Source organism: Camelus bactrianus, chromosome 6, assembly GCF_048773025.1.
Source record: "Camelus bactrianus isolate YW-2024 breed Bactrian camel chromosome 6, ASM4877302v1, whole genome shotgun sequence".
NCBI lineage: Eukaryota > Metazoa > Chordata > Mammalia > Artiodactyla > Camelidae > Camelus > Camelus bactrianus.
Window position 1 is genome coordinate 43,124,804 of NC_133544.1, and position 18,586 is coordinate 43,143,389.

The following is an 18,586-nucleotide window of genomic DNA, read 5'->3' on the forward strand; positions in this document are numbered from 1 at the left end:
TAAACTGGCTATTTCTTGGCTGAAAGAAGAATACTATACAGATTCTTTTAGATAAATAGGGTAAATCACAGGGTGAGAGCAGGAAATAGTGGAGGGGAAAGAAACACAAAAGAGAAAAGAAACATGGTGGAAGGTAGATGAAGAATTAAATTTCAACTGAGCAAATTTTATTTATAATTACTTAATTTTTAGATCTGCTAACAGGAAAAGGAAGTCTGGAGATCTAGTGTCTCTACTACCTCTGTCCATAGTATTCTAGACTGTTGTCATGTCACGATGCAGTTCACAGCAGCACAAGCCACTTAGGCAGTCTTCATCCAAATATTTGTGTAAAATTGTTCCCAGGCTACATTCCAGAGAGGTTTTAGTAATCTTTTTCAGTCTTTGTGGGATATAAATTTAGAGTGGGCAATCTCATGTATTTTTTTGTAACCTGTATTGCTTTTTCTGATTGATTATAAAAATGTGACATGTTTAGCTCCAGGAGGACAAGAAGAGCTGTCTCCTTTTCATCACTGTACAATAGCAGACAGATAGGTGCTCAATACATATTTGTTGAATGATATTGTAGAAAATTATCCAGAGATAAATACTGTTAATAATTTAATATGGTTTATTTCAGGCATTTTTCCTAAATGTTTTTAAACCAGTATGTTTTTAAACATGGCTTTTGTAAAACTGAGATCATGATGTAGCTCTTTTTCCTATTTGATTGGAATGGCAGCATTTTCCCTGGTCTTTAAATAGTCTTCAAAAATACCATTATTAAAGGATCCATTGAACAAACTGTAATTTAGTTAATCATTCTAAGTTTCATATTTGTTGTTTCCAATTTTTTTTTTTGCAGTTTTAAATGTTATAATTTGTATAGAAACCTTTGTCACATAGTCTTATCACTTCTGTGGATTCTCTGGGTGCTGGACGAACTGGGTCCACTGTATTGAATCCCTCTTTTATCTATGCCCTACTTTTCTCTCCTCCAAGCCAGAAGTCACAATTCTGGACTGGCTTTAGATACTATAAAGTTTACCCCAGGATCCCATAGTATAGAGACAAAGCTTGATACATCACACTTATGTAAACATCATTTACTCAGGAAATACTTATTGAGTGCCAACTGTATGATAGGGTATGGGGACGCAAACACAAGAAAGAGAAAGTACACTATCAACAAGGAACATATAATTCAGTCAGGAAAACAGGTATGTGAACAGTCATAATTTGCTAAGTGCTGGAATAGAAGTGAAGTGGAAGAAATGCCCAACTCTGTTTTTTGTGGGAACAGGGAAAGGGAGGAGAGGAGAGAGAACTATGATGTGAACCAGGAAAAATTAGAAGAGGAGGGGACATTTAATGAGATTTTAAAAGAACACGGGGTGATTTCCAGGTGGACAAGATGGGAAAGATATTGCAGGCTGTAGGAATAGTTGTGTGCAAACATCTGGTGGCTTGAGAAACTATGATGAGTCTTGAGGAATCTGTATCTGCTTTCTAAGTTTGATATGACCAAACCTGGTAGAGATTCCAAAGATGGAGGACACAAGCTTCATTTTGGCAGAAAAGGATCAGATAATGGACCTTGTAGGTCATATCAAAGAATTTGGACTTCTTACTGTAAACTGAAAAAACACTTTAAGAGGGAATCTCTCATGGTAGAGAGGATGGATTAGATGTAGTTTCTGGAAGTATAGAGATCAGATACTGAATAATCCAGATGAAAGTTTATGTAAGCCTAAATTTAGGCACTGATGTTAGAGGTGAAAGGAGGTGAAGGATTTGAGTCATGTTTAGAAGATGATCATAATTACTTGGTGATCAGTGAGGGAAAAACAGGTTGTCAGTGGCATTTAGAATTTCTGGCGTGGGTGACTACATTGGTGCCATCAACAGATTAGGAAATACCAAGTTTATGGTGTCCAGATCTTGTGTTTGGTTTTGGAAGTATGATAGTGCATAGGTGGTTATGTCTAACAGATGGTGGGAGATGCAGCTTTGGCCTTGAGAGAGCTGGTCTAGGGATACAGGTTGGGGACTCATCACTTTATGGGGAGATACCTTTGAACTATGGATGAGGTCACCCAGGAGAGTACATTTGTAGGCAAGCTGAGGAAAGGCAGTAGTTTTATAGTACTAACAGGACAATGATATATTGAAGGCGTTTGAGAAGAAACAAAAAGGTATGAGGAAGTTCCTTCTGTAGAAATCAAGAGTTTTGAGAGCTCATCTCTATCATTTCCTGCATCCATTTTTTTCCTTCTACTCTTAACTGCAGTGAGGAATATGTTTTTATCTTTCCAAAAATACAAATCCAAAGTTTTGTGTCATTCTCATTTATTCTTCTTGTCTATAGAATAAAGTCTTAGAATAATATGCCTTTTTAGGCCCTGCAGATCCTAATACTAGCCATACTGAATTCCTTCAGTTCTTTATATGTGCTCTCTGTCCTTTACATTTTTGCAGGTACTATTTCCTTTTCCAAGAGCACTCTTCCTCTTTCATCTATCGTCTCCTCTTTGCATTTCTGTTTAAACATTGTGTTTTCCGGGAGGCCTTTTCTGTCCCTTAGATAAGGTCATATCTGTCTGCTGTTTGACTTCTTACATGATGCTTATCACTTGTCACTCATCTTTGTTGCAGTCAGTGTTCCTCCTTTGCTCAGACTGCAAGACCAGGAACTTGTGTTTACCACTAAATCAACTAGCTTAGCATAGTGCCTAGCACGTAGTAAGTGCTCAATGAAAATGTTTTGAAGGAATGAGCAACATAGTGGTCATGTAAGTAAGGAGTCAAAAGGGTCCATTAAGAGCTAAAGAATTTAGATGTGAATGATCAGTAAGGAAATGGGGGAATGTAGACCACTTTTTGAAGCAGCTTAACTATGAAGAGAAAAAGAAATGAGGCACACAGATGTTTCTTCCACTGTTTCTGACTTTTTCTTTCAGTGAGAATGATTATAATTTTTCAGTTATTATTCTTTAAAGTTGACTTATAACCCAGACCAGAAGTGTTGCTGAGTGTAGAGAAGGAAATCCACAGAGAAGGAGGTCAAGACAAAGAATTTGGGAGGAATTGAAAATTTAGAAAGATTAAATGCAAAAATTTAGGTTAGATTATTAGGGACCAAACTAGGTAATAAACTAAAAACCTCCCCCCCCCCCTTTCCTCATCCTTCATCTTTCCCTCTTTTCTCTGAAATAGAACCTCCATTGATTTCCAGTCCCAGTTGTTCCCCTGTGAGTATGGTTAGGATGAGGCATGTTAATGGATGGGGAGCTGGGATGGAGCTGGGGGATGACAGGGTGGAAAGGAGTATTCAGCCAATATTTATAGAGGGCCTCTTCTGTGCCAAGCACTGTTCTGGGGTCTTGGAATACACCAGTAAACAAAGTAGACAAAGATTCTTGCCTTCATGGAACTTACATTCTTGAGGGAATAAACAACAAACGTAATAAATAAGGTGTATGATATGTTAGAAGGTGATTAAAGATATGGAAAGAAGAAAAAACTGAACCAGTTAAGGAGTTCAGGATGGCCAGGATGGGATGGGGAAGGTTGAGGAATTACATTAGGATAGACAGGGTATTAGGCCTCAAGTAGATTTCAGCAAAGACTTGAAGCCAGTGAGGAGTTTGCCAAGCGGATATCTGGGTAATGAGGGGAAGTCTTAAATATCTCTCTGTCTTACTGAATCACCTGAACGTATCTCTATAGCTGAATTGTAAACTTCAGGTTAAGAATTAGAACTGAGGTACAGTTATTGCAGTCATCACATCTCATTGGCTGGTGCAGGAGTATAAGTCATTGTGATTTTAATTAAGTTAAATTCAGCAGTTGTATGTAAGTACCATTTCTTTGTCATTTTTTAATAGCATGGTTTTGCGAAAAAAAGATATATAGCTGCTTCTACTATATCTTTCTCCACCAGGGTTCTCTAATGTTTAAATGCTAATAAAATAGACATGCCTAATGGCCACACATCTGAAGGTGATAGATGGAGGATGGACGTTTATTTTGCTTGTTATTTCTCTGACACTTGGTATCAAAACCTCATCTACTTTTTTTTTCCTTCTTTTTTTGATAGTAGCACAGTTTGTGTGAATGTATACTATCCTTTCTGTGTCCTGGTAGTCTGACATGAGAGACTATTGGGTTTTCATGTTAGAGTGAGAGAGTGAATAACTTGCCAACATAGGTTAAGGGCAGGAAATAAGAATCCTATTTAAAATTACATTTTTTATTAAGCTAGTGAGTATCTTACTAAAGTTAGTTAATTAGATGTTATGTTAAATACTGTGCAAGTTTACTGTGAAAATAAAACGTTTTCTTAGGGTGAAGTGTACTGTTACGGATGTTTACTGTTTTATAAGTCATCTTGTTAAATTCTTACTTTGTATTTATTTTTCTTACTGTGTAGAAGTAGGCTTATGTTATGACTGCCTAAAAAAAGAAGATGGTTCTGATGGTGGGTTTGAAGCTCTGGGTCATGGTTAGAGGCAAATTATTTTAAAACTCCTTTCTACTTTCATAGAAATGTTGCAAAAACTATGAAAGAAGTTTTTAAAATACTTTTAACTTTGTGAAAATAGACATAAAACAATGTTATAACTGGTGCAAGTATATAAATTCTAGTTCCAAAATTGACTTTTAGGTACAACCTCTGCCTTAGGCTTATAATGCATCTAGTATTCTTGTTATTTTTATTTTCATAGGCTCAGCATTTTTACTTTAACAATCATTTCCAGTGTTTTTGATGAGGACAAATGGAGTAGAATGCAGATTGACTTTGACTTCTTATTTTAGTTTTCCGTTCAGAATTTATAAAAGTTTCACCCCAACCTTCATTTTTTTAAATTTAAAAATTTATTTTTTTATTTTTAGTTGAAATAGAGTTGATTTACAATGTTGTATTAGTTTTTGGTGTACAGATTGGTGATTCAGTCACCTGTATACACACACATATTTTTTTCATATTCTTTTTCATTATAGGTTATTGTAAGTTATTGAATATATTTCCCTGTGCTGTATAGTAGGACCTTGTTGTTTATTCTGTATATAATAGTTGGTATCTGCTAATCCCAAACTCCCAATTTATCTCCCTCTCCTTACCCTTCAGTAACCATAAGTTTGTTCTCTATGTCTGTGAGTCTGTTCCTGTTTTGTAAATAAGTTCATTTCTGTCTTTTATTTTGGATTCCACATAGAATTGATATCATATGACAGTTGTCTTTTCTCTGACTTACTTCACTTAGGTCCATCCATGTTGCTGCAGATAACATTATTTCATTCTTTTTTATTGCTGAGTGGTATTCCATTGTGTATATATACCACATCTTTATCTACTCATTTGTTGATGGACGTTGAGGTTGCTTCCATGTCTTGGCTGTTGTAAATAGTGCTACTGTGAACATTATGGCGCACATTATCTTTTCAATTTAGAGTTTTCTCCAGATATTTGCACAGGAGTGGGATTGCTGGATCATATGGTAAGCCTATTTTTAGTTTTTTAAGCAGTCACCATACTGTTTTTCAAAAAGGCTGCACCAAATTACATTCCATACCAACCTTTTCTCCTTACCCTCTCCAGCATTTATCATTTATGGACTTTTAAATGATGGCCATTCTTACCGGTGTGAGGAGATCCTTCATTGTAGTTTTGATTTGCATTTCTCTGATAATTAGCAATATTGAGCATCTTTTCATGTGCCTATTGGCTGTGTGTATATCTTCATTGGAGAAATGTCTGTTCAGATCTTCTGCCGATTTTTGGATTGGGTTTTTTTTGTTTTTGTTTTTTTGTCATTGAGTTATATGAGTTGTTTGTATATTCTGGAAGTTAGGGCCTTGTCAGTCACATCATTTGCAAAGATTTTCTCCCAGTCTATACATTGTTGTTTTGTTTTGTTTATTGTTTCCTTTGCTTTGCAAACGCTTGTAAGTTTAATTTTGTTTATTTCATTTTTATTTCTATTGACTGCCCTAGGAGAACATTGCTACAATTTATGTCAAAGAATGTTTTGCCTATGTTTCCTTCTAGGAGATTTATGGTGTCCTGTCTTAGGTTTAAGTATTTAAGCCACTTTAAGTTTATTTTTGTGTATGGTGTGAGGGTGTGTAGATGATTTACATCACTCTAACCTTTAAATTGTGGTTTCAGACCAAATACACAGGAAGAGAAACATGAAGCTGATTAACAAGTGATGCTTGTGTTTTCAGGGCTTTGTTGCCAATTTAAGAGCTTAGTTCTGGATCAGATAAATTGGAGCAGGCAGTTTCACTTTGCTGCATTGGACTGTTTTGAGTATTTGTATACGTTTGAGTGTCATTAGAGAAGGCTATTGCTTTCCAATTATGTGAAGTACTGCTTAGGTTAGAGAGGGTAGACAACTCTCTGAAAAAGGCAAGATGAATTGAGGTCTAATGTAGCTCTGTTTCTGTTAAATGTCATAATCTCCCACTGAGATTTTGAGTAGTTGATATGGGAAGCCAGGCTGATAGCCCAGTCTATCCTTGGAGGTGTCGGACCCATGAGTCATACCTTCTAACATCTTTATAAAAATGAAATCGGATTAAAATGACTAACAGTGACTAATGTTTGTTTAGGTCTTTCACAATCAGTATATTATTTGTTTCTCACAAAAATCCTATGAGGTAGATGGGACAGATGTATTATCATCTCCAGTTTACCCAAAAGAAACCTACTGTTTGCTCTAGATCTTACCGTTAGTAGGTGGCACTGTGAGGACATGACTCCAGATCTTCTGACTCTATAATCTTTGTTGTTTCTACTATACCAAGCTGCCTTGGAACTGCATCTTTTAATTCATTGTTGTATACGTAGCCCTTAACACATTGCCTAGCACATAAATTCTATACCAGTTATGGGCAGATGGTCAGATGAGACTTTGCTGCCTAACCCCTCTGCTGAGAGGTGGGGGTTTTTTTGGACTGATTCGAATATATACATAAGCTTCAGGTCTCAGCATCAATTTTCAGAAGCACTTTTTCCTGGTTACCCCACTGGTTGTTACTCTTACCCTTATATTTTCCAAATTGGAGCCCAGGCTTGGTTTGCTTTTACTGTGGTGATGAATTTAGCTCATAGCCACTCTGCATTGTTAATAACTAAAAAGAGAAACTTTTTCTTGGTTGTTAGACACCCCTCCTGATGTGCCTTCTCTTATGCTCATTTTGTTGGAACTTCAGACTTACTGTTACCTAGATTAATCGTGTCCAATAGACTAGAGTTGGTAATGTTATTACAAGTTAAAATAAACAAAATGCTAATCATTATAAGCAGTAGAATAGCCTGCCTTCTGTAGCATTAGCTGGTTACATCTGTTTGCCTCTTTCTAACTTAAGCCACATCTTGAGAAGGATGTTTTGTGAACCGGTGTGTTACTTCTCACACACATGCACCCTCTTTTTTAGGTGCACTGTGCCTTCTTGCCCTTCTTTTTTAACCCTTCCTTTTATCAATATCAAGAAGAATCAAATGTGAGCATGACAGTATATTTTAATAGATATAACTTGCAATAAATTATTAACAACTTCTGCATTTTAAGGTTTTTAGCCCCTAATTGTAATTTACAGTGGAGATGCTTGGGTCCCTTACCACTTTTTTTTTCCCCCTGGAATAATTTCTTATTCTTTCTGTAGATCCATGGGTAGGACTTGCCTTCCTATTTGTGTCTCTCTCTTCCTTGCTTCAGAATAGATAGCCTTCTTTCCTACCTTTAAAAAAAAAAAAGTGTAATATGTGTTCATTTTAGAAAACTGTGACATAGGAATAAATGAAAAATTACATGTACGTCCTTTATCGAAAGATAAATATTGTTGTATATGTTTCTAGACTTTTAAAAAGTCATAATAATATATGTACATCATAATATATGTTATATATGAGCATATATAAGCACAGTATATATAGTATATATATAACATGTATATTTGATAATGTATGTTTTTCATATAACAGTATGTCACAAACAGCTTTTCATGTCAGTGAATATACACATTTAATATTTGTGTATTATTTCCTTGTATCATTGTACAATTTTTAATTCATTATTGTTGAACAAGCACATTGTCTCCAGTATTTCCCTATGTGTCCTGAAGGTATATCTCATATGGACAGATTTGGGGTCACTCTAACAGGCAGGCCTTGGGCTTAAAAGTGGGGCAAACACTACAGTACAGCCTCCTTCCATGGAAGAGAGAGCACCTGTCTACACATGGGCAACTATGTAGAAGGCAGCGTGGGAAGAACTTGCGCCACCAAAATTAAGGGATTTGGGAGGTGGCTGGGACCTCTTACACAGTACATGTATCCCTACCCTGTCCTTGACAATGGGCCCTTTAACTTGTTTAAATAATAAGGACCTAGTATGTTTAGAAGCAGTAGATTTGCTTTTACTTTTAAAGTGCTGTAGAAAACTTTTCTGTATTGATCTAAAAACTGTCCCACGGAAACTAAAACAGGACAGGTAAATCTTTGTAATTCTTTGTTGACGCACCAATACTACCCTGATACCTAAAGTACTGGACACATAAGGGGCGCTCAGTGAATACATGTTAAAATAATGAATGATTAATCTTTATTTTGAATTTTCATATGGAGGATATGCTATCAGTGACTCCCCCCTTACTATATTTTGTTCACATAAATTTGATAATCTTATTGGAAGTGGTTTCCTTGAAATCTACATAACTTATATACTATGTAATGTGTGTTTATAACCTCCTCTTTTCCCAAAAAGATTTATAATAAAAGTGAAATGAAGCGCTTTACTTTGCCCTTATCACAGGAAAAGGTACTGCATTCTGTTTTGAATATAACACTTTTCAATGTTTGTTTTTAAATTTTAAAAATATCATAACTTTATAGAAATTTGAAGAAAAGTCACCTATAATGTGAATTTTGTAATGAATCTAAAATTTTAACTACTATTAATTTTGTTGGACATCAAACTTTGAGCATATAGTCAAAGTACATAGTAACCAGAATGGTACTAAGTGTCTGGAATCTGTATATGGCATGTTGAAGAAATTAGCATATATCATCCATACATAGAAGGGAGCTTTTATGTTTTTATCTGAGCAGGGTTAAAATTAGAACTAGGCCTTCTGACTGCCATGGGTACTCAATACATACTTACTGAATAAATCAATGAATTTAGGTATCTGAAATTTGTCATGGGAGGAGTAGTCTAAATCAGTGTTACCTCACAGACCAAAATTGGGACCACTGAAGAGAAATTATAGGAAAGTAGATTTTGCTTATCATAAAAATTCTTCATACAACCAAAATTATCCTAAAAATGAATGTATTGGGTTGACCAAATGACTTCCATAGACTAAGTAGAAGAGAATTAATTGCTTTTTAGAAAGAAAAGTGAATTAGATGATTTCTAAAAGTTCTTCCAAACTGAGATTCTAATAGAAGAGTATCTTTGGAGTAGTTATAGTTTCAGTTTTGTCTGTTTTCTTTCTTCTTTCCTTCCTACCTACCTATTTACTTATTTTTATTGAGGTATAATTGACTTACAATATTATGTTAATTTCAGATGCACAGCAGAGTGATTTAGTTTTTTTATACGTTATAAAATGATCACAATGATAAGTCGAGTTACCATTTGTCACCATACAAATTTATTATGCTATTATTGACTCTATTCCCTGTGCTGTACATTACATTGCCATGACTTTTTTATGATCAGAAGTTTGTACCTCTTAATCTCTCTCACTTGTTTTACTTATTCCTCAACCCCCTCCCCTCTGGCAACCACTAGTTAGTTCTCTGATCTATGAGTCTATTTCTGTTTGGTTTTTGTTTTTTAGATTCCTCATATAAATGAAATCATACAGTATTTGTCTTTGTCTGACTTCCTTCATTTAGCATAATACCCACAAGGTCCATTCATGTCACAAATGGCAAGGTTTCATTTTTTATGGCTGAGTAATATTCACACACACACACATCCTGTCTTCTTTATCTAGTCATCTATTGGTAGACATTTGGGCTGCTTCCATATCTTTACATTTGTAAGTAAATCTGCAGTAAACAGTGACATGCATGTATCTTTTCAAACTGGTATTTTGGTTGCTTCACTTAGATACCCAGAAGTAAAATTGCTGGATCATATGGCAGTTCTATTTTTGATTTTTTGAGGAACCTCAACTGTTTTCCATAGTGGCTGCACCAATTTCCATCCCACCAGCAGTGCATGACGGTTTCCTTTTCTCCACATCCTTGCCAACACTTGTTATTTGTTGTCTTTTTTGATGATAGCCATTGTGACAGGTGTGACATTGGGGTTTTGATTTGCATTGCCCTGATGATTAGTGGTATTGAACATCTTTTCATATGCCTGTTGGCCATCTGTATGTCTTTGGAAAAATGTCTGTTCATATCCTCTGCCCATTTTTCAGTCGGGTTGTTTGTTTTTTTGATGTTGAGTTGTATGAGTTCTGTATAGATTTTGGGTATTAACCCTTTATGGGATATATATTTTTTGCAAATATCTTCTCCCATTCAATAGGCAGCATTTTTGTTTTGTTGTAAAACAAAGCCTTTAAGTTTGATGTAGCCTTATTTATTTTTTCCCCTTGCTTGAGGAGATATATTCAAAAAAATATTGCTAAGACCAATGTCAGAATGCACTATCTATGTTTCAGGAGTTTTATGGTTTCAGGTCTTACATTTAAGTCTCTTATCCATTTTGAGTTTAAGGTATATGTGTATGGTGTGAGAAAGCAGTCTAGTTTGATTCTTTTGCATGTAGCTGTCCAATTTTACAAGTACCATTTCTTGAAGAGGCTATCTTTTCCCCATTGTATATCCTTGCCTACTTTGCCATAGATTAATTGATCACATAAGAGTGGGCTTATTTCTGGCTTCTCTATTCTGTTCCATTGACTTATGGATCTGTTTTTGTGCCAGTACCACACCATTTTGATTACTGTAGTTTTATAGTATAAATTAATTAAGGAGTGTGATACCTGCAGCTTTGTTTTTCTTTCTCATGATTGTTTTGGTTATTTGGAATGTTTTGTGTTTCTATATAAATTCCAGAATTATTTGTTCTAGTTCCATCAAAAATGCCATTGGTGTTTTGACGAGATTGCATTGAATCTGTAGATTGCCATGGGTAGTATGGCCATTTTAACAATATTAATGTATCCAATTCATGAGCATGGTATATCTTACCATTTGTTTGTGTCGTCTTCAGTTTCTTTCATCAGTGTCTTACAGTTTTCTTACTACAGGTCTTTTACCTCCTTGGTTAGAGTTATTCCTAAGTATTTTATTCTTTTTGATGCAATTATAAATGGAATTGTTTTCTTAATTTCTCTTTCTGATAGTTAATTGTTAGTGTATAGAAACACAATAGATTGCAAAACAATCTTGAAAAAGAAGAACAAAGCTGAAGGTATCATGCTCCCTGATTTCAAACTATACTATAAAGCTAGAGTAATATATTAGTTTGTATCCTGCAGCCTTACTGAATTCATTTATTAGTTTTAATAGTTTTTTGGTGACATCATAAGGATTTTATCTATATAATATGTCATTTACAAACAGTGACAATTTTACTTCTTCTTTTCCATTTTGGATTCTTTTTATTTATTTTTCTTGTCTGATGGCTGGGGTTAGGACTTCCAAACTGTGTTGAATATAAGTGGCAAGAGTGAGCACCCTTGTCTTGTTCCTGATTTTAGAGGAAATGATTTTAGCTGTCAAATATGACATTGACTGTAGATTTGTAATATATGGCTTCTATTGTGTTAAGATATGTTCTCTTTATACCCACTTTCTGGAGAGTTTTTATCATAAATGGATGTTGAACTTTGTCTGAAGCTTTTTCTGCATCTGTTGAGATGATCATATGATTTTTGTTCTTCAGTTTTTTAATGTGGTGTATCACATTGATTGAGTTGCAGATATTGAACCATCCTTACGTTCCTGGGATAAATCTCACTTGGTCATGGTGTATGATCCTTTTAATGTATTGTTAAATTCAGCTTGTTCATATTTTGTTGAGGAATTCTGCATCTGTTCATCTTTAATTTTCTTTTTTTGTGATGTCTTGTCAGGTTTTGGATCAGGATGTTGCTGGCCTCATAGAATCAGCTTAGAAGTGTTCCTTCCTCTTCCATTTTTTTTGGAATAATTTGAGAAGGATAGGTGTTAACTCTTTAAATGTTCACCTTTCAAGCTGTCTGGTCTTAGACTTTGTTGGAAATTTTTTTTATTGATTTAATTTCATTACTGGTAATTGATCTTTTCATATTTTCTAGGTTTCATAGAAACCTAAAATTTAAATATGTTCAAATCTGAGCTCCTCCTCTGTGTTCCTTCACTGTCCTCCCCCTCCACTCATAAAATATGTCTATCTTCCTATGTTTGTGTTTGTGATCTTAGTGAATGGGATTGCAGTGTATACTCACTTGTGCAATCCAGAAATTAGGGGTTATCCTTGGCATGCTATTTCTTTGCATTTCACGTTAAATAGTTTGCTAGTTCCTATTGGAGACAGGCTTGGACTTGAGCATAGCAGAGGAGATAGAGGGAAGTTAATGGAATTGCTTTATATTTTTAAGCCATCACCATTTTCTGAGAGATCAGATGGGAAGAATGTGAAGGAAAGAATTCTTATGAAGAATGACTTAGGGTTTTGTACTTAAGCAGTAACTGGCTGCAGTAAATTTTATTTAGATTGGGAATATTTGGGGATGAATGGATTTGTGGAGCAGGGATAATTGAGTGTTCTGTGTTAGGCATATTAGGGTTGACATGCCTGTCAGGCTTCCATGGATTTAGGAGTCTGGAGCTAAGGGAGGAGAGATTTGTTATGTTAAAGCCATAAGACTACATAGGAGAATGTTATATAAAGAAATGGTTAACTTCCATTTTAGTATAGGTAACAGAGGAGTGAGTAACAAAGAGGCTTAGGCATGACTGAAGATTTTAAGAGAGAGGTATAAAATATTCCTTATAAAGAATAGGAAATCAAACCTAGTGGAGAAGTTGTAGTTTGAGGTTTGTGTTATGATTTGAAAATAAGACCAGTTCGTGTGTTTTTTATAATTTTTCCCCCAGTAACATTTAGTTATGAATATCAGTATGGAATTAGTGGATAATTGAGTTTAATCAGATTAGGATTTTGCTAGGCTAGTATGATAGAGGATAAGAGGAGAAAGGAAGTTAAGGATGTTTTCAAGGGAGTGACTATAAATAGTGGTGGATGATGGAACCCTAACAGCTAAGGGAAGATGTGCGGAATTGAGAGACATAATTAGTAGTTGTATGGGAATGCACTGGGTTGATAAGGTGGAAGAATTACTGGAATGGGACAACTAGAGTAAGTGAGCTGTAAAGATAGGTTGTGATCAGGAATTGAGATGTTTTAAATTAGGGTTCAGATAGAAGGCTAAAGAATGAAAACTCAGAGTAGATCTGGATATTGAAGCCTCTAAGAATGGTGCCTAGGAAGGGGGTAGAGAGGAACACCGTGAGCCAGGAGCCATAACATCTTAAATGAACAAGAAGAGGTGACCAAGAAGTTAGTAGATGATAGCTACAATAGGGTAGTACGTAATACAGTCTGGCTTGAGCTTCAGAAGAATCGTATTTCACCATTGCCTCTTTACACTCTTATGTTTCCTTAGTGCAAGATCATTTTACTTCTTTGAAATGACCATGTTTTCTCCTATCTTTACACTTTTGCCTGGAATTCTGCTATAATTCCTTACCCACCCCTCTCCTCCCAGGAAAGGCTCTCATCAGATCCCAGTGTAGATTTACTTTTTCCTGGACGCTTTCTCCAACCAGCTTTGACTTGGCTTAGAACCCTCCTGTGTTGTCTTGTGTCACCTTTGAGAGCATTTCTCACATTGTTGTATTTACTATCACTTACATGTCTTTCCACTGATAAAAGCTGAAGACAGGACTATTTTGTTTCATTCCATCCCCAGTATCAATAACAGTACCTGGCACATATTTATTAAATAGTAATATTTAGTATTCATTAATGTTTATTGAATTAGTGAACCAGTCAGACAGTGTTCCACAAACATTCCATTGTCAAATATTGAGAAATCTGGATTTTCTGTTGTCATGTTAAAGAATATTTTTGGAGGAAGGGAGCATATTTGAAATTCATGCCCTCAGTTGGCTTCATGGAAAAGTTTTGTAACCCTAAAAAATGCTGGAGGTTAACTGGGTTTAGGATGAGGGGCTTTAATGTGAAAAACAGTGAAATGGAACACAAGAGCTGATCTCATTTATCTTCATGGTGACCATCTTGGTTGCCATAACATTTAGATGACTATCAATACTTGCCAGTTATATTTTTTTTACCCCAATTCAAAAAAAAAAAAAAATTGTCCTCCGGCTTCCTCAGTACTGAGACATACTGTGCCTTAAATCCTATCTTCCTGTTCTTTGTTGATAACTCAAGACTTTTCCTTTAATTATTTCTTAGTCACATTAAAATTTTTACACATGGGAAAGTTCATGGCCTATAAAACTGGCAGCTTCATAATATTGTTGAAATAGAAACGGCTTAGGAAGATAAGCATCTTTAATTTTTTTCTTGGTAAAAGTGGAAATTTAACTTTTTTACTATGAATTAAAAATCTAAGACAGGCGAGTTTCAATAAAATACTTCCTTGGTAGCAAATTGACTTGGAAATATTAAGAGATACAGTAAATACCTTGGCAACGAAAATAGAAACTTAAGTGTAAAAGCTCTTTTATGTATTTTATAGTGACGTTGATCCTATTTATTATTAGTTTACTTTTTCCACCCAGTAATTTTAATTCTTGATTAATAAAGAGTTAAGAGATAAACTATAGTATAATATTTTATTAGACTTCTGGGTGTTTAGTATATCCTTAAGTCTGAATATTAAAGTGTATAATAATAACAAACTAAATGAGTAGGAATCATACTTAGATCCTTTCGTAGAGGTGCTGTGGCATTTCTGTTAGTTCCTTTTATTAACATAATGCAGGATCTTCAAATTCTTTTGTGTTAAAGTTAAAAACGAAAATGCTTGAGAATATCACACTTAATTTGTTGAAAGGAAATGTTGGATTTCAGAAACCAGTGCTATGTATGACTCCACTGGATTATAGTGTGAAATTGTGTAGTTAAATTTCTGAAAGATCTCTTTAGTAAATTGAATCTGTAAAGTCTCTGTTTAGAAGATCTTTTTTTCTGAAAGCCTCTGTGCCTTTCATTATAAAAGAGCCTGGTACTGCTTTCTGTTTTAAAATTCCAGCTGGAAAATTACAGAGTATGAACATTTACCCATCAGTTCTGCATTTGGAGAGAGAAGACATATGTCTTCAAAAATGGAGACTTGACACTTAAGTATTTATCCTATCAGTGGGAGTTATACCTTATATTCTTTACTTTTCATTTCTATAATGACATAGAATATATTTTGGCTTCTGCATGCTGTAGCTGAATTTTAAAATACCATCTTTATTTTATGTGGTTCTGTGATTGTTCAAACCTTCCAATGATCTGTTTCTTTCTGAGCCTCTGAGAATGTCTAAAACAAGGCATTCTTGGTTCTTGCCTCTTCATTTTGGTTCTGTTAAATTGAAATATAACATATTAGTGTTGATTCTAATCATAAAAATTGACTTAGTGTGTCTAAAAGTACTGATATACTTAAATTTTAATTTTGTATATATTCTATTAAAAATAATAGATTTAATTTTAGTACTATTTTAGATTGATAGAATAACTGAGCAGATATATAGAGTTACATTCATCCACACCCTACCCACCCACGCAGTTTCCCCTTTTATTAACATCTTACATTAAGTTTGGTATATTTAGTACAATTATTGAACCAATATAGATATTTTATTATAGTCCATATTTACAGGAAGGTTCACTCTTTGTAAACAGTTCTGTGGATTTTGATAGATGCATAGTGACATCCACCAATATAGTTTTATACAGAATTGTTTCATTATCCTAAAAATTCCCCATGCTTCACCTATTCAGCACTCTTCCCCATACCCCTGGCAACCATTGTTGTTTTTACTTTCTATGGTTTTGCCTTTTCTGGAATGTCAGAATGTTATATAGTTGGACTTATACAGTATGTAGCTTTTCCATGCTGGCTTCTTCACATAGCAATTGGCATTTAACGTTTCTCCATGTGTTTTCATGGCTTGATGGCTCATTTCTTTTTATTGCTGAATAATATTCCACTGTATAGAAATAAATGCTGAAAGATCTTAGAAACTGGAAAAGACCTGAGGCAATTCTTCTGTCCAAGGGTGAGGAAGAGGAGAGGTTAGGAGTGGTGTGAGGCTTCTGGCTGACCTCTCCCCACTTCTGTAAATACATTTGCAGTTGAGGGAGGGGTAACCAGTAACCAGGGGTGGGGGGTGTTAAAATACTTGTTTTCTCTTCCTGAAACTCCTCCTTACCCTACTTACGTGATTGATGAGGAAAATATGAACTTCTCATCACAAATATTTGAGATTGATGCTGTAGAAAATCCCGTTTTTCTTCTACCTTTCTGTTTGTGACTTTCCCTCTGTGTCCTTCTCCTCCATTCTATTCTTTTTCTTATACTCTATGTGTTATTTCTAAAAATAGCCCTTCTAAGCCTCTCTTCCCTACATTCTTTGTTATTCTTCTATTCCCTTCCCTTTTTCTTTTCCACTTTCTTCTTTCCTCTGGTAATATGACCTACTTAGCCTAGCAAAGTAAGTATAATCATACTTTTCTGTTTCATCATATGCTCCTTATTTTTTATACCAAGTATGAAAATTCAAATCTAATATAGTGAAATGAAAGATGTTATAAATTACTAAATTGTATTTCCACATATGATGTACCACTGGGTACAGTGAGAATGAGCACTTATATTAGTGATGACAATATAATGTTTCATTGCTATTAGACTATTTTGGCAGTGTGTGTTGATGGCCTTATGTTCATATTTATACCCTTGACCTAATAATTTTATACCTTAGCATCCATTTGAAAGAAATAATCTTAAATAATGAAAAGACTATGTGTAACATCCTTAATGTCTGGCAGTAAGGGAGAATGATTATATGAACTATTATATAGCCATTTAGAATTATGTATAGCACAGAGAAAGTACATAACTTTAAAAAAAAAAGAATAAAAATTTGTACCTACAGTAGAACTTGGCAGACATAGTTTAAACATCCATGGTTGGTGAGAGTATAAATCACCATAATTTTCTTCAGAGCAATGTGGCAATACATCCGTTTAAAATCCACATATCTTTCAACCTAACAGTTATGCTTGTGGGTTCCCTTACTGATAAACTTTGATATGTGCTGAAATCTTTGCAGTGATAATCATTGCGCACTAATTATACTAAGTCTGTCCATGATATTTTGTTAAGTAGTAAATAGTTTCTCTTCTAGGAATTTATTTGAAGGAAATAATCAAATAATCTATGGATATATATAAAGCTATGATATATATTTATATCCCTCCATTTATAATTCCAAAATAATGATAAAACCCTGAATGTCCAAAAACAGCAGGTAAGTTAAATTAATTATATATACCACCAATGGAAAATTAGGCAGCATTGCAAATCATGTTGTAGAAGACTGTGATGGTACATCCTGTAAAACACATATGCAGTTGAGCACACATACACAGAGCAAGAAAGGAAATATGTATGCTAATTGTTGACTTTTTTCCTCTGTATAGTAAGATACAGATAATTTGGTTTTTTATTTTCCTTTAAAGGCCTATAAAATATATAAAAACTATGAGTTTTTCTTTGATTAAGAAAAGTCAGTGTAAGAAAATACTTGGAGGAAGGACACCAAAATTTTAAACAATAGTTGACTTTCGATGGCAGGACTAAAGGTAATTTGTGTGTGTGTGTGCGCGTTTTTTCTGTATTTTTCTCTAATGGGAAAATAAGTATACTCATTTCATTAGAAGTAAAGATTTTGTTGATTTTCAGCTTTGATAAAAGCCTGATTGATAAGCAATAATTAATTTTTGTTTTTACCAAGTAACTTTTATATAGTTGATAGACTTTTTAAAAATTATACTTTCATTTTTATTTTAGGCCAGAAATATACATACAGGAGAGTTGGCTGCAGTAAAAATTATCAAATTGGAGCCTGGTATGTATTAAAGCTCTCAAGATAATTTTCGAAAACTTTTCTTGTGCAGTTTATAAGTATGAAATTTAAAAGGAGTTTCCATATTTCCTTCTGTATTTCCCTTCTTCCAAAAGAGATCTTTTATGTTGTCAGGGCAGTGTATTTCCAATACAGTTGTATTAAATTTAAATTCCATTGGAGGTTGTTCATTAAGGATGAATTTGATGCAGTTTTGTTGCTAAATGAAGTTTGAAATATGCACATTCAGAAATTGGAAGACAACGATGTTAAAGTAAATTTCTTTTAAGATTATAGTGAATTACTTTAACTACAGTTTTAGCTTTTATGAGAATTTGATTAGTAAAGTATTGATTGATTTGGGGAGAATATTTGGTGAAAGTCAAGATAATTATATTTTATATGTCCGCTGTTCCCTGGCTAATTGATAGA

General features: G+C 34.4%; 1 protein-coding gene across 1 annotated transcript in view; it reads left to right on the forward strand.

Annotated features, from left to right (window-relative positions):
• Positions 1-18,586, forward strand: part of MAP4K5 (mitogen-activated protein kinase kinase kinase kinase 5) — a 112,756-nt gene that overhangs the window by 3,661 nt on the left and 90,509 nt on the right. The window contains exon 3 of the mRNA XM_074365552.1: positions 18,100-18,157. Within this exon, the coding sequence (XP_074221653.1) occupies positions 18,100-18,157 (58 nt within the window). The remainder of the gene's footprint in view (positions 1-18,099; positions 18,158-18,586) is intronic.